This window comes from Thalassophryne amazonica, chromosome 13 (genome assembly GCF_902500255.1).
Source record: "Thalassophryne amazonica chromosome 13, fThaAma1.1, whole genome shotgun sequence".
Classification (NCBI taxonomy): Eukaryota; Metazoa; Chordata; class Actinopteri; order Batrachoidiformes; family Batrachoididae; genus Thalassophryne; species Thalassophryne amazonica.
The window spans coordinates 37,977,729-37,998,886 of NC_047115.1; the positions used below are offsets into that span (position 1 = coordinate 37,977,729).

General features: G+C 41.6%; 1 protein-coding gene across 1 annotated transcript in view; it reads right to left on the reverse strand.

The window, feature by feature from the left end:
- Positions 1-440: 440 nt before the first annotated feature.
- The window catches only part of tet1 (tet methylcytosine dioxygenase 1), an 86,687-nt gene continuing 65,969 nt past the window's right edge, over positions 441-21,158 (reverse strand). The window contains 9 exon segments of the mRNA XM_034185346.1: positions 441-2,331; positions 6,632-6,776; positions 7,483-7,659; positions 7,745-7,882; positions 8,232-8,321; positions 10,544-10,694; positions 10,805-11,013; positions 15,356-15,449; positions 19,286-19,376. Coding sequence (XP_034041237.1) covers positions 1,217-2,331; positions 6,632-6,776; positions 7,483-7,659; positions 7,745-7,882; positions 8,232-8,321; positions 10,544-10,694; positions 10,805-11,013; positions 15,356-15,449; positions 19,286-19,376 — 2,210 coding nt within the window. The 3' untranslated portion in view covers positions 441-1,216.

A 21,158-nucleotide genomic window follows, 5' to 3' on the forward strand; every position in this document is an offset into this window, starting at 1 on the left:
TTATTTCAACAAGACAATGACAAGCCACATTTTGCACGTGTTAGAACAGCATGGCTTCGTAGTAAAAGAGTGCGGGCACTAGACTGGCCTGCCTGCGTTATTTAGCATTATAAAGCACAAAATACGATAACGGAGACCCCGGACTGTTGAACAACTGAAGCAAGAATGGGAAAGAATTCCACCTACAAAGCTTCAACAATTAGTGTCTTCAGTTCCCAAACACTTATTGAGTGTTGTTAGAAGGAAAGATGATGTAACACAGTGGTAATGAGCAAATATTTGCACACAAACAATAAAGTTTATCAGTTTGAACATTAAATATCTTGTAATTGTGGTGTATTCAATTGAATATATGTTGAAGAGGATTTGCAAATCATTGTATTCTGTTTTTATTTATATTCTACACAATGTCCCAACTTCATTGGAATTGGGGTTGTAGCATGTTTAATGTGAAAAGGTCATATACTGTATATTATTCATATCTATCTGTATATACATATTTAGGCCTATAGATTGGGACCTTTTCAAGTTAGGTGTAAGAAAATAAAAAAAAAGTGCTTCTTAATATGCCATACATATCTGTGAATAAAAGTAAAAAAAAAAAATCAGACTCAAAGAAAAAGAAAGTCAGGGGCAAAGAAGGAAAAAAATGATGCTACATACGACAATTTGTAGTAAGTGAAGCAATGAGTTTGTTTGGTGAGCACAAGAGAATGGCACCAAAGTATAAACCAAGAAAAATCATCTCATGAAAAGAGAAGCATTGGCTGAAATAAAGACCATAATCCTAGTGTGTAACATAGCATCTGGCCACCAACACAGAATGCAGGTTATCATAGAAAATCTTTCAGTAAACTGACTTACACCAGGAATTAAATAGAAATTGTTATGATCAGAATAAATAATCACATCTTTTTGTTATCTGTGAATATAAAAAACAGTTTTAAAAACATCTTTAAAATGCTTGAAAAAGCACCTCTCTTTAGAATAAAAACCAACACCGAAACTCACAGTAAAAAAAAGAATCCAACAAACTTTGGTCTTCCTCACCACATTGAAGGCAGAGATGAAGGAGGACAAAGTGACTCAAACAGATATTAGAAAAACGTACTGAAAAGAAAAGAAACATGACATAAAATTGAGAGTAGCAGTTTGAAGTTGTTTGAGGTAAGGCAGAAACACATGGTGTCAAGAGTCTGCGTCTAAACAGGTCGACTTAAGTCCAGCGATTGTAGGGGCCTGTGACTTGGGTGAGAGCATAAGGGGACACAGTCACCACACCGTCTCTCGGAAGAGTCCACGCTTGACGAGTGGGAACATTCAACATCATCTTCATCTCCTCGGCTTCTTCGTCTTTTTGCTCTTCTAGCTCTACACCTCCATTTCCTTTTCCCTTCTTCCCCGTCCTTTTGCTCTGAACACCCTCAGCCCCTAATCGCTCAGCCTCCTCTGCCCTGTCCCTTTCCCTCTTGGCCATTTTGGCGTCCCACATAGCCATCCCGTGGCCTGGTTCGTTTAAGGACTTGTGCTGGTAGAAGACCAGGGAGATGCGTGTGGGGTGGCCACGATTTGGCTTGAGGATAGGAGTGGTGGCGTGGAGCTCCCGCCTTGCACACTCTATAAGGACAGAGCCGTGTGACGGTGCCACTGCGACTCCGCCTATATCACGGTCCAGGAAGTTGTGCTCACTGTCGGACCATACCTCTTCCTGTTTAACTTCTTCTGGATCAAGAGGGGCTATTTGTGGAGGAAGGGGGAGAGAGGACAGTGGTGCAAGGCCATGACTCCCTGACTTGACATCTCCTGCTCCCCTATGGAGTCCATTGAGCCTGCTGAAGAGGCCCTCAGAGGTAGATTGTGAGGAGAAGGAGGAGGGAGGAGCACTCCCGGTCAGGGCGGGTCTGCGCAAAGGAGAGCAGTGCATCTCGTTGGCCTCAGGTTTAAAAGTGTGAGGGTAGTCACTAAGGGCATTGCGTGGAGGTATACATTCTAATGGATCCTCAAACTGGTTTTGGGGTACATTCTGGTCATTGGATGCTGGAGAATAACCATTCACAGCACCTCTCATAATTTTGTAATTAAGAGCTGATCCGTTCTGTCCAAACTGGAGGCCAGGCAGATCGAGGTGATTTGGGGTGATGGCCTCCCTCCGCATGGCGACCGCTGCACCCGGAGTGGAGTAGCTGCTGGTGGTCTCACTATAAGTGCTGTGTTGGTTCCTTACTGGTAAGTACCTTCCGACGCTGGCAGGTCTAGGTGGTAGTCTGTAAGCACCATAGTAGGTTTGAGGCTCTCTTTTGATTGTAGAACTCTGCTCTGTAGTTTTCAAACCTGGAATTATACAACACAACAAATTCTAAAACACTGATCACAAATCATCAACAAGCAAAAAATAGGGATGTCCCGATCAAATTTGTTCACCCAATCTCAATCTGAGTCATTTAATATTGAGTATTTCAATTTCAATTTATTTTCATTCATATAGCACCAAATCACAACAGAGTTGCCTCAAGGCGCTTCACACAAGTAAGGTCTAACCTTACTAACCCCCAGAGCAACAGTGGGAAGGAAAAACTCCCTCTGAGGAAGAAACCTCAAACAGACCAGAATCAAAGTGGTGACCCTCTGCTTGGGCCATGCTACAGACACAAATTACAGAACAATTCACAAAGCGAATATACAGGAAATGCTGTTGGTGCACAGGACAGGAGGGTCACCAGCACAAATACAACTCCCATGTCTGGATGGAGCTGCACTTTAAACAGAGAGAAAAAAAAAACAGAATCAGGCATCAGAAAGACAAAAGATACTGTATAATTTGCCAGCATTAATCAACAAGAAAAACAGGAAATACTAAGGGGATCGCCGGCCACTAGCCCTAAGCTTCACTAAAAGACCCAGAATTTAGGTAAAGTTGAGGCCAAAGTACACTTTACTAATAAAATGAATTAAAAGAGTAAAACGCGCAAGACAAAACTATACCAGTATGCTAGCCATACGAAAGGGAACATAAGTGTATCTTAAGTCTGGACTTGAAAGTCTCCACAGAATCTGACTGTTTTATTGACGCAGGGAGATCATTCCACAGAAGAGGGGCATGATAAGAGAAAGCTCTATAACCCGCAGACTTCTTATTCACCCTAGGGACACAATGTAGTCCTGCACCCTGAGAATGCAAAGCCCGGACCGGTACGTAAGGTTGAATTAGGTCAGCTAAGTAGGGAGGTCCCAGTCCGTGAACAATTTTATAGACTAGTAGCAGAACCTTAAAATCTGATCTCACTGGGACAGGAAGCCAGTGAAGGGATGCCAAAATGGGTGTAATGTGGTCGAACATTCTGCTTCGTGTCAAAAGTTTGGCTGCAGCATTCTGAACCAACTGGAGAGCCCTAATGCTAGACTGCGGTAAACCAGAAAATAGAACATTGCAGTAGTCCAATCTAGAAGAGATAAACACATGGATCAGGGTCTCAGCATCAGCCATAGACAGGATGGGACGAATCATCGCTATATTTCGCAGGTGGAAGAAAGCAGTCCTCGTAATATTTCTAATGTGGAGGTCAAAGGACAATGTAGGATCAAAAATTACCCCAAGGTTCATCACTTTGTCAGTGTGATGTATGACACACGAGCCTAGGCTAAGCGTTAACTGGTTAAATTGATGCCGATGTCTCACTGGACCAACAACCATAATTTCAGTCTTATCAGCGTTTAAAAGCAGGACGTTTCTAGACATCCAACTTCTCACTAATGCAAAGCAATCTTCTAAGGATTTTATGTGAACAAGATTACCAGCAGTTATCGGCATGTATAACTAAGTATTATCAGCATAGCAGTGAAAGGTAATCCCAAAACACTGTAATATGTGCCCATGGGGTGCTATATAAAGGGAGAAAAGCAGGGGGCCTAAAACGGACCTCTGTGGAACCCCAAATTTCATGTCACTAAGGTTAGAGGTAGTGTTACTGTACAAAAAACAGTGAGAACGACTGGTCAAGTATGACGTAAGCCATGCAAGGGCACTCCCAGTAATCCCAAAATGATTTTCCAGCCAAGTAGAATATCAAGTAGAATATGATGATCCACGGCAGCACTGAGATCTAACAGCACCAGAACCATAGTGGTGTCCGAATCCATTGCAAGCAGAAGATCATTCACCACTTTAGTGAGAGCCGTCTCTGGGGAATGATATTTTCTAAAAGCAGACTGCAGTGGCTCAAAGAGATTATTCTCAGTAAGATAGTCCACGAGCTGCAGTGACACCACTTTTTCCAGAATTTTAGCGCAAAATGACAGATTTGATATCGGCCAATAGTTTCTCAATACACTAGGGTCAAGATTAGGTTTCTTAAGTAATGGCTTAATCACTGTAGATGTTGTGTGGGCCGCTGAAGAGGAGGTACTGCTGGCCCACCACCACCAGAGGGCGCCCTGCCTGGAGTGCGGGCTCCAGGCACCAGAGGGCGCTGCCGCCTCACAGGAGCAGCCAAGATGACAGCCGTCACCTATCAACTGAGACAGCTGACATCCATCAGCGGAGGGGTATATCAGCTGGACGGCATCTCCACCTCATTGCCGAGATATCGCTCTACCAAGGAGGTAACGAACTCAGCCAGCCATACGGAGTAATACCTTGTTGCTTGTGTATAAAACAACTGAAGACTGAGAAGGACGTATTTGGATAAGTACTCTTATTCCCACATTACAGTGTTGTGTCTGATTAGAGGTGGAGGTGGTGTTTTCCACCCCACGTGTTGTTGGGTGCAGCCGCACCCACATCTGACTGTTTCTGTTCCTCGCCAGCAGTACCGGATCCGACGAGCGGAGGCAGTGACCACCTGGGAGTTCGGGACTTGGCGGCTCCAGTATTCCCGGGGTTCGGTGGCGGAGGAAATCGGGTGGTTCCGGTTCGACTTGGACAGACGTCTCCTATCGTCGAGCCTGCCCACACGACACCGTTGGAATTCGACTTGTGACCGAAATTGTAATTTGTTGTGTTTGTTGTGCGTGTTCACAACAGTAAAGCTTTGTTATTTGACTTTCTTCATTGTCCGTTCATTTGCGCCCCCTGTTGTGGGTCCGTGTACTTACACTTTCCCAACAGTAGATTTGAAACATTTAGGAACAGATCCGGAAGTTAAAGAAAGATTAATAATTTCCAGCACAGTCGGCCCAAGAGTGGGCTACAGGTCCTTAAACAGTTTTGCTGGTATAGGATCAAATAAGCAGGTTGTGCTTTTTGCTGACGTTACGAGTTTCATCAGCTTGCCTAGTGAGATACTATCCAATTCTATAAATCTAGGTAATGCCTCAGTAATGGCGCCCACCTCAATAGCAGGATGTAGTGGCTAGGTTAAGGCATGCTGGGATCTTCTATTTTCTTCTCAAAGTAATCCAGGAAATCTTGTGCTGTAAAAGGAGACCGAACTACAGGTTTTTGTCCATGAATAAGTGTTGCCACTGTGTCGAACAAGGACTTTGAGTTATGCTTGTTTTTGTTGATCAAATCAGAGTAATAGGTCTGCTTTGTAACCAGTAATGCATGCTTATAGTCTAAGATAGCATCACACCACGCAAGGTGGAATACTTCTAACTTTGAATGACACCATTTCCGTTCTAGACCTCTTGCCTTATGCTTGAAGTCACGCAGGTAATCATTGAACTAAGGTGACTATGTATATGTATATTAATGTATATGCCAATACATAGATCTAATCTGACATTTGTAAACAAAAAAAAAACATGGATATGCTTAACAACTCAACATCTTTGCAAAGCATTAAAGAAAAACAACCTGTAATCCAGCTACTGCTGAATGCTTTTTTGAAACAAAATAACAAATTAAACAAACTGTCAGGATTTGATATCATATCTGATTTTCTGTTTTGTTTTTGGTCTGCTTTGTTTCTTTCCTTTTTTCTTATACATTGCTTTTCTGTGTGGCCATGCTCTTGTGGGGAATGTTCTGCTTGGGTCTGTCTTTTGCTGTCTCTCTTGTTTGTCTCCTCGTTCTTGGTTCTCTGGCCACACCCTGTTTCTGGTGCCTTCCATGCACACCTGTTCTTGATTTGCTGATTGTCACCTGGGGTTATTTAAGTTCACTGGTTGTGTTTGTTCCTCGCCAGATTGATGTGCCTTGTGCCTTCTCTCTAGCTCTTGCTTTCGTGTTCCATAGTCTTGCCTGCCTCACTGTGTTCTCAACCTCCTGCCTGTTTGTTCCAACCTTGCCTAAGCCTGATGATTGTTGTACTGCTGCTGTTTTTTCGACTGCCTTTCCGTGTACCGACCATTGGTATCCTCACCACTAAAGTCTTTCTACAACCAGAGCTGTTTGTGTGAGCCTCGCATCTGTGTCCTAACAAACCCGCCTGTCACAAATGGATTTTTAAAAAAATATACTGTAGCTCTTGTAGTAGTATTCACTTCACACAAAGGGTTTACTGTGCTTTTATTCTGCCCACTAGCTGTCAGCAATGATTGATAAATGTAAGATAGTAGTACACCCTCCTGTCCAGTTGTTGGCATTAATGTGCCAACAAGTTGCCAACTGCCAATAAAGTAATCAGATCTTGGTATCCCTAGAAAAGTGTTTTTCCAACAGTGTGACCATATACTCTATTTGACACAACACCTTTGTTGGCGGTTTCATTTGGACCTTTCCCAGAAGTGACAGGGGTCAGCCCCAGCTTCTTCTCCAGCCGCTCTGCCTGAGATTTCAGACGGGCCTCTTGCCTCCTCTTACGTGCCGATTTCACTGGCTCAGCCAGCAGACGCACCTAAAAAATAAAAACAAATCAAGCACTAAGCCGATTTTTGAAAATAGGGCTTCCTGGAGTCCCACAAGGCTTCATACGTTTCATCTCCTACCACCGTTGTAACTACACCTGATTACCTGTTGGCCTGTTGTCTGCCAACTGTTGAACGGCAGAACAGACCTGGGTGAGCTAGCTACAACATTATACACAACATAAAGCTCACAGATAATCATCTGTGGAAGAATGCGATTTTTATATTTTTTTTACAGACATCTTCTGCAGCAGTCATGTTTAGTCCCCTTGTGACATTCTTGTGACAGTTAAAGACAGCAATGCAATTTAGTCTGCAACGGGAATCTTACTGCAGCTTTAATATACGGCTTTTCACAATCCCATCTACTGGAATGTTGCACAGAGGCCATTTTTTAGAATAAAATATTATACAAATAATGAATGTTTATGAGTTCAATGGTACAAATATTTCATGAGGTGAAAGCAGGAACATACCATTCAAAGAGGCAAAGCCGTGTTGAATGGTACAATCTTGACTATCTAAAGGGTATAGTGTACGTGCATCTGTGGCATGTCCATCTCCACTTTGCTATTTACACGTGATGTAATCTGGCATGGGGTGCAAAGGGTCACTTGACTCTACTGATCTCTCAACCAAATAAACTCTCAAACAAATAAATAAATCAAAGCAAAACCATGCTTCTGATGAACCCACCTCTCGTGGGAAGGCTGACAGAACCTGCAGAGCGCCACTTTGCCTCTTGGCCCACTGGCCCTCCTCCTGACCAAACTCATCCCTATCAGAAATCCTGTACAATGGCAGAACGTGGAGCTGCTCATCTTCTGCTATATTACGCACAGCACGGTTATCTTCCTTGGTTAAAGTGCAAACCTGAAATAGGAACAAAATACAGATTTTTCATCCAAACACAAGTCATATTTTAAAATGTGTTATGGTGTCACACCTGCTTGCTTACCACAGTGCTGCCGTTACTCATGTTGTGAGTGTCCTTGTGAGCGTGAGCACAGAAATCGACACAGGCTGTGACCCCGGAAAAAGGACGTCCCACCTTCAAGCCCAGCCTGCAATCCGTGCCTGCTGCCTCTTGTTCTACCTATAGCAGGGACCAAAAGACAAAATGTGAGATTTTAGTTCAGTTTATGTGAGACTCAGTGGAAGCAGATGTCATGTTTGGCAAATAAAGTCTTAAGGTCATTTTGTGATTTTTAGTAAACATTACAAATTGATTTTAAAACCAGAAGCAACTTTTTCAGCATGGTGGCACAAGTGCTTAGTACACTTGTGTCCCAAAAAGAAGGCCCATCTGTACATCTGGAGTTACATCAGAAAGGGCATCCAATGTAAAACCTGAGCCAAATCAGCATGTGGATCCACACTGAATCCACTGTGGCAATCCTGAATAAAATGAGAGAAGAGAAACTGCTCTCATCATGTAATTTTACCTGGTTGTGGAAGGCTTCAGGAGCAAGTTTCCTATACAGTGGTGCAAGGTCAGTCGCGAGACTCTGCAGGTTGTTCTCTAGTTTCTCTTCCTAAACATGAAAAATAACCCAAAGATTACATTTTAATTGCAATGTTTTTAAATTAAAACCATCCTTTATTCTGCTTATACAGCAGATAAAATAACATTTAACATGTCACCATTTCTCTGAGTAAATATATTTCTAAAGGTGCTATTCACATGAAATTTTCACCAGATGTCAGTAATAACCTACGTAATACCCACATTCAAAGAAATAAAAAAAATACTTACAGAAATTATGTGCAATAATGTGAAATGACACAGGAAAAAGTATTGGACACATGATGAAAGGGAGTTGTAAAAAGATACAGAAAGTCAAGACATCAAGTGAAATATATCAGTAATTAGAAAACAATCCTGCCCCTTATCAGTACAAATTAATATCACCTGGTTCTGTCCCAACTGATGGCCTATAAAAAGGTGTCTCATTATCAAGGTGTCACACAAGAAACATCTCATAAAGGGTCAAAGCAAACAGCTCTCTCAAGATCTTCGCAACCTTTTTGTTGTAAAAGATACTGATAGCATTGGTTACAGAAGGATTTCTAAACTTCTGAATATGCTAGTGAGCACTGTGGGGCCATAATCCAGAAGTGGAAAGAACATCCTTTCACCATAAATCGACCACGACCAGTTTATTTCTGACAGGGGACTGAAAGGAATTAGAAGAGTTGTCCAAGAGCCAAGGACCACTTGTGGAGAGCAACTGAAGAACTGTTTAAAAGAAAACAATAAGTAATGCCCCCAACCACCATGACCTGCGTACACGCTTACCACACAAGACTCCGCTGCTGAAGAAAAAGCATGTTGAAGCTTGTTTCAAGTTTGCTACACAACATTAGACAGGCCTGTGGAATACTGGGAGAATATAGTCTGGTCAGATAAGACCAAAATTGAATTCTTTGGATGCCATAATACACACCATGTTTGGAGGTCAAATGGCACTGCACATGACCTCTAAAACACTATACCAACAGTGAATTTTGGAGGCAGGAACATCAGAGAATGAAAATAAAGCTGCTGGAATGGTCCAGCCAATCACCTGACTTGAATGCAACAGAACATCTATGGAAAGAACTGAAGATACACAATGATATCGGTTTTTAATGCAGTGCCGCCTGAGGGATCGAAGGTCACAGGCATTCAATTTGGTTTTCAGCCTTGTCGCTTCCATGTAGAAATGGAACTTAATTAGTGATGTAACACAGTGGTAAACATACCACTCTCCCAGCTTTTTTGAAATGTGTTGCAGGCATCCATTTCAAAATCAGCAAATATTTGCACAAAAACAATAAAGTTTATCAGTTTGAACATTAAATATCTTGTCTTGTGGTGTATTCAACTGAATATAGGTTGAAGAGGATTTGTAAATCGTATTCTGTTTTTATTTACATTTCACACAATGTCCCAACTTCATTGGAATTGGGTTTGTACAATTATTCTATTTATCATTTGCAATGTGACATTTCTGACATATTTGAATTCAAATTTTACCATTTTTGAAGGTTAAGTTGGAAGGACAAGTGTATATTTTTGTGCCAGAGACCCAAGTTACTGTGCTGGTAGACAATGTATCATTGTTTTCTGTTGCCTGTCATCATATTGTTCCCTCTGTCTTTTTCCCTATTGTCTGTCTCTTACGTATTTTCCTACCTTGGGTACCAGAGGGCTTTGGTCTTTTTGACATGATGGCATATAGCGTATTATAGTACTGGACAGAGTATAGGATGTCCCTGAAATACTTTCTGGAGACCAATTTTTTTTTAAGAAAATGTTTTTATGTAAATATTTGGTTATTTATTCTCTTATTTGAGAATGTTTTATGCTGGTTCTTGTGGTGACCATGTTAAAGTTATGTAGATAAGTGATTTATGTCAAAATGAAGAAGCAACATTCGGCACCATGACTGTTGCTTCTTGGTTGGTTGTTTGGAATACTTTTGAATCAAAACTACTTAAGGAATTATTGTTGCCACTTAGTGTTGTGGAAGATTATGACATGACACGTAAATGCTTAGTTTATGATTTTAAGAAGATTCTGTCTTTTTAAAGAACTAAACATATTTTTTGCAATGTTCATAAATAAATCATCCCGTAATGGTGTCAGAATAGTAATAGTTAAAAAAGTGTAAGTTAAATTATTTTTATTATTTATATACGTATATGACTCGTTATCGCCCATAGCATTTGTCAATACTGCCTAAGGGACGGCTCTGCTATCCACCAAACTCACCTCCTCTGGGTAGTCTCCAAGTAGACGAAACTTGCGCGGAACTTTGCTGCGGGCAAACTTACAGCCATTGAAGTACATACTCCAGGAGCAGCCAAATGAAAAAGAAGCACCACAGGTGTTCGGGTCCAAACCCTGGCATGCACACGTACGGCTGGAGATAAAGGGAGATAGAAAGTAAGATAAAGACACAGACAAACATAACAGAGTTTGTTGGGTAGCTGACAGCAGGGTCAATGCAAAGTAATGAGGGGAAGTACTGACTCTTCATTGAGGGCACAACGGCGGCTGGTCGGGGATCCGTATTTAAAGAGAGTCTGCGTAAGCTCCTGGTAGAGTTGGTCTGCCATGGGACGGGGAATTCCCTCCCATGCCAGAATGAGGATGACCAACACGGCAGCATTGCAGTAGTGTCCTGGTCGCTGGCGGACCAAACACAGCAACTTCTCTTCTTCACTGCCACGTCGGATGATCTGACAGAAGACGGTGCACAAATTACAACAAATAAAAATTTCTACTGTCAGTAATAAGCTCAATGTAGAGCAACCAAATTGCAGACATCACAGCAATTATGGGTAAAATTAAAAGTAATATATCAGGATCCATAAGCCTTATAAACTCTGATTTGGCTAATTTTCGAAATAAATGCCCAAAAAAATCACCACGTTAGGGGAAAATTCATGAAAAGGTTATTATAACTGTATTCCGTCACAGTTAAAAGATTACTAAATTTATAAAGCATTTTGTACAAAATGCACAGAAATGTCAATTACCTGATGTGTCACAACCGTTAATTATTTAAATTTCTTAAATGGAGAAAAATGGAACAACACAACTGCAACTGAAACCTTAATTTTCTTTTTGAAGGTTCTCCAACAATGTTCTGTCACTAACTCACACTCACTCACTCATCTTCAACCGCTTACTCCAATTAATTAATGGTCATGGAGGGGGGCACTGGAGCCTATCACAGCAGTCATAGGGCAAGAGGCAGGGTGCACCCTGGACAGGACACACATTCACACCTACGGACAATTTAAAGTTTCCAATGGATGTGGGAGAAAGCCGGAGCACCCGGAGGCAACCCACACAAACACGGAGAGAACATGCAAACTCCACACAGAAAGACCACAGGTTGGAATCGATCCCATGACCTTCTTGCTGTGAGTCAACAGTGCTAACCACTAGTCCATCCATACTGCCCTATTTTTATTATTTGATTGAGTAAAGCACTTTTTTATGCAGATGATTAATAAGTATACCAGAATATATTGTTATTGTTTAGATTAAGGTTAGAGATGGTTATCTTTGAGTCACCCATCCATAACTAGAAGAGTATACCACAAAAGCACACATCTGCCAATGGTGCCATAAGTGCAACCACCATTATTACCGCCACCATCCAACAGAGCAGGGCGGGTACCTGTAGATCTTTGTACGATGGCTGAGAAAAGCCAAAACACTTCCAAATTAAGACAACACCGGCAAATGTAGAAAACACTTGCTTATACACAAAACACATGCATCAATTCAACAGCAGTTACTTGCATCAAAAATGACTTGCAAATTGAAAAAACAAAAAAAACAAAAACAAAAATGTGTGCAGACACAGAGGACACAGCTATAACCCCCAGCACATGTAACAATTTAATTTTGATAATGTGTCTGCAGAAAATTCGAGCAGCGCAAGTAAAAAGAAAACACATGCTGCAAACAGCCACAACACAATGGAAGTACTAACAAAACAAATGCAAATTCCAAGGAATATAACAAATGCATTGCAGCGCTCTATTATTATTATGATTATTACCTCCATCAACGAAGTTGGAGGAAGTTATATTTTGGCCTCTATTTGTTTCTTTGTCTGTTTGTGAACAGTCTGGAGCCCACAATTTTTAATTTATCGTTATGAAATTTTTACTCATAGGTAAAAGGTCAAAGTCAGGAAAAATCTTGGAAAATTGGAAAAATCCCCATCTTTAACATTGAATGGATTTTCTAAAATTCTTAACTGTCAAAAAACATCAAATTTCTTTCATACAGTATTTGAGTGCTTTATGTAGGATGGCATCCTTTATACAGTGACAAAGTCTGATCCGGATCTGATTACAGATTTTTGAGCCATTTAAATTTAACATTGAAATCCCCATTTAATGTATATTTTACATTATATCTTAATCAAACATGCCCCAATCACTCTCATATTTGCAAGTGAGGTGCAGACTGGCACTCACTATCCCCTGACAAAGTTTGATCAGGATGTGATCCGGATTGTGGATTTTGTGGACATTCGAATTTAATATTGAAAAGCCCATTTGGCAAACATGTTGCATTATCATCATATCTCTCCATGCCATAAGGCACATAAGACTTTGGCATTCTCTTTCCACCCACTACGATTTTCTGCAAGGGCTCTCCCACTACGATTTTCTGCAAGGGCTCTGACATTCGCCCATGACTGCCACCCAGCTGTTGGCCTTTCAACTTCAGCCATCCTCCTCTATGTTGTTGTTTTTGGTTGACACAGTCTTCTTCTCCCTTCTGGCCTTCACTCCAAGGCTGACGCAATGTTCCTCTCTGTCTTTCCTCATTATATGACCAATCCAGTTCCATCTTCGAAGTCTGATGTCATCGCTCATTCGAGTCACTCCTGTGTTTTCCTGGATTTGTTAGTGGGAGATGGTTTGAGGCCACCTTATTCTTAGAATCCTCTTCATGCACTTGTATTGGAAACTGTCCAGCTTCTTTGCTTCTGTTTTCGCAAGTTTCCAAGTCTCACATACATACATCAAAACTGACCTAACAATTGTTTTAAACAATTGTACCTTCATCTTCCTGCCAATCTCACTGGTGTCCCAATTTCCCTGTATCCTATAGAAAGCCTGTCTAGCTTTACTTAGCCTATGCTGTATGTCCTTGGTAATTCCACCTTCTTTGTCCAGCAGTGCACCTAAAGTTCACAAACTCTTCCACCTCATCTATCTGCTCACCAATTATCTGTATTTATTGGTCATTTCTGGCATTCACTCACATGACTTTTGACTTCTTTGCATTGATCCTAAGACCGACTCGTGCAGCTTCGTTGGCTAGCCTGCTGGTCTCATCTCTTATGTTGGCGTACCTGGATGACAACAAAGCAACGTCATCTGCAAAGTCTAGGCCTTCTAAGACCGAGGTGAACTTCCATTGTATACCAGTTCTACCTTCTGTAGTCCTGCTCATGACCCAGTCAGTTGCAAGTTAAAAATAGGAAACCAGACATGACGCATCCTTGCTTTACTCCTGATTGGACTTGAAACCTACATCCAGGACTGTGCATTCGAAGTTGTTGTACATCGTCTTCGCCAGTTTGATAAGTTCTTCTGGGATTCCATACATTGCCATGATGTTCCATAGACTTTCTCTATGTATAGAATTGAATGCTTTCTCAAAGTCTATGAAATGGATGTACAGAATTGTGTTCCATTCGTTGACTTTTCCAGTATATTCTGTTCTCTTGAAAGCCTGCTTGTTCCATCCTCAGGATGCTGTCAACACCTTTCTTGAGTCTAGTTATCAACACTCTTCCAAAGATCTTGATGATGAATGGTAACAACATAATGCTCCTCCAATTCATACACTCACGTAGGTCACCCTTATCAATCCTCTATTCCAGCTTTTTGGTGCTATGCCCTCTTCCTTCACTTTGTCAACTCCTTTGTTCTCTTATCTAAATCTGTGTTTAGGAGTTCTGTTACTATGTTATTGAGTCCACCTGCTTTTTCATGTTTTGTGGCTTTTATAGCATTTTTCACTTCAGCTGGTCGGAATGGTCCAATGTCAAAATCTCTATATCATTTTCCAATTCATGGGGCTGAATAGGCCTTTCAGGTGGTTCTTTATTGAGTACTGTATCAAAGTGTTCTTTCCAGATCTCCAGTCTTTCACTCCTCTCATTTGTCGGTCTTCCATTTTCATCTTTTACTGCTGTACTCGCTCTTCTCTTCTCACCTGTCAAGCTCTTTGCTATTCGATGTACTTCCCCAGTTCTCCCATTTTCTGCCACTCTCTCAGCATTGCTTACCATCTCATTCAGCCAACGCCTCTTGTCTTCGCATGCACTCCTTTTCACTTCTCGATCATTTCCCTTATCCTACTCTCTTATTTCTTATTCTTTGTTTGACTCTTTCTGAACGTGTATTTTTGAGCTTCAGCTTCAGTTGTGTCCTTTCTTCCACGTTCCTCCACATAACCAAGGTTTACTTGTCCTCTTGGCTGTGCCTAGTACCTCTTTAGCATCTGCAACATGGATGTTCAACTTGTTTTAGTCAGCATTTTCTTTATGCAATCCTTCTAGAGCTTGAAATCTGTTTCTGTCTTCAATGTTGTCTCTGTTGCATATTTCTTCATGTGCCAGCTTTTACATATAAAATCTTGTTCAACCTTCCTTTCCCTTTGGGCTTCTCTTTAACTTCAGCTTAAGCCTAGTCTCCACTAGATATTGGTCACTTCCCACGTCTGCACCCCCCCCCCCCCCTCTAGAGTTGCCTTAATTTGGAAGTGTTGTGGCCACTCTCAGCCACCGTATATTTGTGACATTATAAGATAGGTTGTTGAGAAGAGATTGTAAGAAAACCTATCTTACAATGTTACAGAAATAGATCAAATGAATAATAATAATGATAATAAAAATCAGATCTGTATCACCACCAAAATGTAATGAAATCTTAGGAACATCATCACATAAACTCCATACTCCTCTGTCAGTTAGTTACACGAACTATGGTAGTTGCCTTTAAAAGCATTTGAGGTACAACACTGCACACAACTACATACCCATTTTGCTATGGGGCAGCCCTGGGAGCTCTTTCCCTCTTTGCCAGTGAACACAACAACTTCCAGCCTTACTGCATTTCCTTTGGCACCGTACCTGCAACATGCACAAGAGAGCAGCACTCAACAGAAATGCATACAGTGGTATGTAAAAGTTTGGACACCCCAATGATTTCTGTGATTTTCCTTTATAAATCATTGGTTGTTTGGATCAGCAATTTCAGTTAAATATATCATATAGCAGACAAACACAGTGATATTTGAGAAGTGAAATGAAGTTCACGGGCTTTACAGAAAGTGTGCAATAATTCTTTAAACAAAATTAGGCAGGTGCATAAATTTGGGTACATCAATATTTAGTAGAAATAACAGCCTCTAAATGCTTCCTATCCGGTTGTTAAGCTCTGACGTAACGCATCACGCGAAAAAACTGTTTCCGGGTCCAAAGACCTGCAAGTTTACAATTAAAGTTAAGTCTGTATGATCCTTTTAAGGATCTACAGTTTAAGTTTAGTTTATGTTTACAGTGTGCACAAACCTCCCTCCCTCCATTCTCCACCTCCACCTCTGTTAACCGCATTTGTCTGTTTCTAAGGTAAGAACACTTAATAAAACTTTTTTCCTTTTAATTTATATATTTCATTATGCACAGGTAAAATATACATGTCCGTTTGTTCATAAAAAAAATATTTATTACAATAAAAAGGTCGTTAAAGTGCAAACTTCACTTTCTCCCCGAACGACATGAACAGGAAACGATCGCAGCTCGCAGCTACTCTCACTGAAAATAAGGGAGAAACAACCTGAACTTCTGGCATTTTTACATAAAACAAACGCAATAACAATGTCTAAAAACCCAGTTAATATATCCAGGAGAGTTTTAAGCACAGTATACAAAGAGTTTTATGTTGCGATGTTAATGCTGTTGTCCGTGTGCAATGGTTTAACTGCAGCCTGATCAGAGCGTCTCAGTGCAGTTCGCAATGTTAATGACAGCGCGCCTTTTTTGTTTGGAGCCGGAAGTTGAAAATCACATGATGCGTTACATCCAGTGTTGCCACAGTTACTTTGAAAAAGTAATCCAATTACTGATTACTGATTACTCCTTGTAAAAGTAACTTAGTTACTTTACTGATTACTCAATTGTAAAAGTAACTAAGTTAGATTACTAGTTACTTTTTTAGTTACTTTCCCCAGCTGCCGACAACAACCCACGTCAACATGACAATGATACCTGTTTTGCCAAAACTCACTTTATAGTCACCCTTTCTTGACTTCAATGAAAACAAATACTTGTTTTATAAAAAGTAAAATAAAGACCTCTTTCTTGACCTCATATTTAACTGTTGACAGCACTGTAACAGTAAAACTTGCAATTTCAAACCTACATTGTTTATAAATGTAACTATTAAATTCTAACATTTTTCTAACATTTAAATTCTCTAAACATTTTACTTGTCGAAATTATTATTATTTTAAGCAGTATTAGTAGTTGTAGTAAAAAACGGCTTCAAAACTGGACCTTTAATCTAGGGGTGTTGTGGGGGAGGGGGGCACATCCTTGCCCCACGCCCCCATTCCATCTGGATTCGCCCCTGCTTTGGCGTTTGAGCACAAAGAATGGATAACATTTATTAATACAGAAAACATGACCAGATTTACAGGTAAGAAAGTTTTATTGCGTTTTCACATCATGTGGTCCTCAGAAAGAGAGTTTAGGTGCATTTGAGTGGAAAATAGTGTTAGTTGTTGAGGCGTCGCGGAGGATCAGCTGTTTTTAACGAGACGATACGGAGCGGCTCAGCTCAGAATTCTAAATAAAGGAGAAAAATAAAGCATAAAAATGACTTTGTAAAGCTCAGTGCAGGTGTGCTGATCACCGCGCAGCTGCAAAAAAACGCGGATGAAAAGGTCACAGCTTGCTGAAAGTGGGCAGTTCAGTCGAACCCCGACCTCCTGCCCACGGACCAAGTTTAATGCTGCTATCGACCCACAATGAAAAATAATAGTAACGCACAGTGACATGGAGAAGTAACTTTAATCTGATTACTGATTTGGAAAGATTAACGCGTTAGATTACTCGTTACTAAAAAAAGCGGTCAGATTAGAGTAACGCGTTACTAAGTAACGCGTTACCGGCATCACTGGTTACATCACACTTAACAACCGGATTGCTTCCAACATTGTACTTGTTCCTCTGCATGAATGCCTTAGTAGATTTTGAGCAGTGTTTAGGGTCGTCTTGTTGAATGATCCAGCCTCGGCACAACTTTAACTTTGTCACTGATTCTTGAACACTGTTCTCAAGGATCTGCTGATATTGACTGGAATCCATGTGACCCTCAACTTTAACAAGATTCCCAGCACCTGCACTGGCCACACAGCCCCACAGCATGAGGGAACTGCCTCTAAATTTTAATGTAGGTAGCAAATGTTTTTCTTGGAATGCTGTGTTCTTTTTCAGCCATGCATCCCGCCCCTTGTTATGTCCAAATAACTCAATTGTAGTTTCATCAGTCCACAGCACCTTATTCCAAAATGAAGCTGGCTTGTCCAAATGTGCTTCAGCATATCTCACGTGAATCTGTTTGTAGCGTGTACGCGGAAAAGGCTTCCTCTCCATTACTGCATGCTCATCCAGCTTCTCCTTGTGCAAAGTGCACTGTGTAGTTGAACTATACATAGAGACACTATCTGCAGCAAGATCATGTTGTAGGTCTTTGGAGCAGGTCTGTGGGTTGACTATGACTGTTCTCACCATCCATCGCTTCAGCTTATCGGAGATTTTTCTTGGCCTGCCACTTCGGTCCTTAACTAGTACTGTGCCTCTGGTCTTCCATTTCCTCACTATGTTCCTCACAGTGGAAATTGACAGCTGAAATCTCTGAGATAGCTTTTTGTATCCTTCCCCTAAACCATGATGTCAAACAATCTTTGTTTTCAGGTCAATTGAGAGTTGTTTAGAGGCTCCCATGTTGCCACTCATTAGAAGAGATGCAAAGAGGAGAAACATTTGTAAATGGCCACCTTATATACCCTTTATCGTGACTGGATTTACCTGTGTAAGGAGGTCAAGGGTCAATGAGCTTACAAAACCAATTTTGTGTTCCAATAATTAGTACTAAATGTATTTAAATCAATAAAATGACAAGGGTGCCCAAATTTATGCACCTGCCTAATTTTGTTTAAATAAATATTGCACGCTTTCTGTAAATACTAGAAACTTCATTCCACTTCTCAAATATCAGTGTGTTCATCTGGTATATGATATATTTAACTGAAATTTCTGATCCAGACAACCAATGATTTATAAAGGAAAATCATGAAAATGATCAGGGGTGTACAAACCTTTGCATACAACTGTATGTGCTGCACCGTGTCAATGCATGTTAGACAAAACACAAATCTTGCAGCATAAACAAACGAAACACCTGTGATCCATAAAATGCACAAGCCACACCGATCAATCAATCATGTCAAGTAGGTAGTTCAGATTAGTTTGATGTTTCTAGAGTGTGCGCTTTGCACAACAAATGCCTCTTGAGCTAAATACCAAAATATCCTGAATTAAAAAAAAACTCTTTTGTATGAGTCTACTCTCACTGTAGAATGAAACATATGTGGCGGTCACATGATTTGTGAGCTTTAAGTTGTTTTAAATGGGCTGTCATCTCGGTTTATGGGCCCCTCGTTTCGGCTTTAGGAGTTTCCTGTTTCAACATGCTGTGTGTCTGAGTGTGTGTGTACGTGTACATGTGTGTAGTTGACACAGAAGGTGCACATGTGTGCACACGTACAGCTAGCCCAGCAATGCTTCCTTTTAATGACCTTTTTTGGCTGAAGCCCCGCCTTCGTCTACTGAATCTGTCGTTTACTACATTTCCAGTGTATTTACACATCCACATATAAACACAGTATTACTAGTCACCCTACCTGTTCTCCATCAACTCTCTCACTGCAGCAACGTTAGGCCCTGCCCCAAGGTGAGTATAGTAAGGGCCTTCTTCCTTTTCAATGATTTCATCTGTGGGAGGAAAAAAAATGTATTTCATTTTACAGCAACTTCATAAAAACAGCGTCATGACCACAGTCTGGATTGGCGCCACTGTCATAATCACTTGGTAACACCTTGGATTGTGATGATAATACACAGGCACACAACAGACCTACTCACCAATTTTAAGATCATTTGGGATATTAAAAGTGAATATGATGTACATACTAGTGCTGGTTGATTAGGACAAAAACCATAATCACGATTGTTTTGGTCAAAATTGAAGTCACAATTATTTAACACTAGGGATGTCCCGATCCGATCACGTGATTGGAAATCAGGCCTGATCACGTGGTTTCAGACTTGATCAAAATCGGACGTGGCATCCCAATCAGGAATCCGATATAGATCTTATCCTCATTATTTTGATCAGCGCTATTTCAAGCTCATTATTGCAGATTAATGGGCCTTTCACGCGTTGGAAGCGTCAGAGGCGTCAAGAATCAGTGTAAAAAGCATTATTTTCAATGAGACGCATTGCTTTTTAGAGGAGTCAGCGTCGCATCAAAAACTGAGCTAAAGCGATGCTTCTGACGGGAGCACGCATTGCCACTTGTCGGCAGGCTGACGCAGTCAAAGTTCAACCCAATCTTTTTTTTTAATTGAACAAAAGAAAAAACATAAGTTCAACCCAATCCAACTTTCGACGCTCTGAGCTGTGACGTAGCTTTGCGCTGTCCAATACGAACGACGCGTAGGGCCAAAACATGGAAGACTAGTGGCAGAAGCCACTGATCTGTACAAAACAGAGTGGTGCAGAAACCACTGATCTGTACATTTTGTTGAGAAGGTGTCGTGACACGGACCCACAACAGGGGGCGTTAGTGAACAAACAATGGATAAGCCAAAAAGTAACAATTTAATGTTGTGAATCGCACAACGAAGTACAGACAATAACAATATTGTGGAATGTCAATTATACACAAGGTGACGTGTGGGCAGGCTCGAAGATAGAAGACGTCTGGCGAGAGAAGAGCCGGATCCCACACAGCTTCCACCACCAACGGATCACCGGAGAAGAACACCGGAGCCGCCAAGCCCTGCGCCCCAGGTGGCCACTGTCTTCAGCAGTCAGACCCGGTACTGCTGGCAGAGAACAGAAACAGTATTGATGAGTGTGAGTTCGCACACTCAGTAATCCCACAGTCTGTGTTCCTTTGGGAGGGAGCACCTCCACCTCCAATCACACACTCGTGCAGCTCCTGTCTAATCACTTATCTGGTTGGGGTGTGAAGCGAAGCTGTCGCTGATCACACCAAACGCCAATCCCACAGATGAGGAAAACACCACAGGAAAACAGCTGCAAAGATGTTCAGAGTATTACTCAATGTTTTAGTTCAGCAGAGAAGATTACTTGAATGGTAGCTGATTTCTCGGCGGGGAGGTGGAGTTGCAGTCCGGCTTTTATGGAGGTTGACGTAGATGAGTGACAGCTGGTGGTGATGATGTGACAGCTGTCACTCCACTGGTTTCGGCGCCCTCTCGTGCTTGAAGCCCGCACTCCAAGCAGGGCGCCATCTGGTGGTGGTGGGCCAGCAGTACCTCCTCTTCAGCGGCCCACACAACAGGACCCCCCCCCCCCCTCAACGGGCGCCTCCTGGCGCCCGACCAGGTTTGTCCGGGTGCCGGGCGTAGAAGTCGGCCAGGAGGGCCGGGTCCAGGATGAAGCGCCTCTTTACCCAGGAGCGTTCCTCGGGGCCATACCCCTCCCAGTCCACCAGATACTGGAACCCCCGACCCTTACGGCGGACG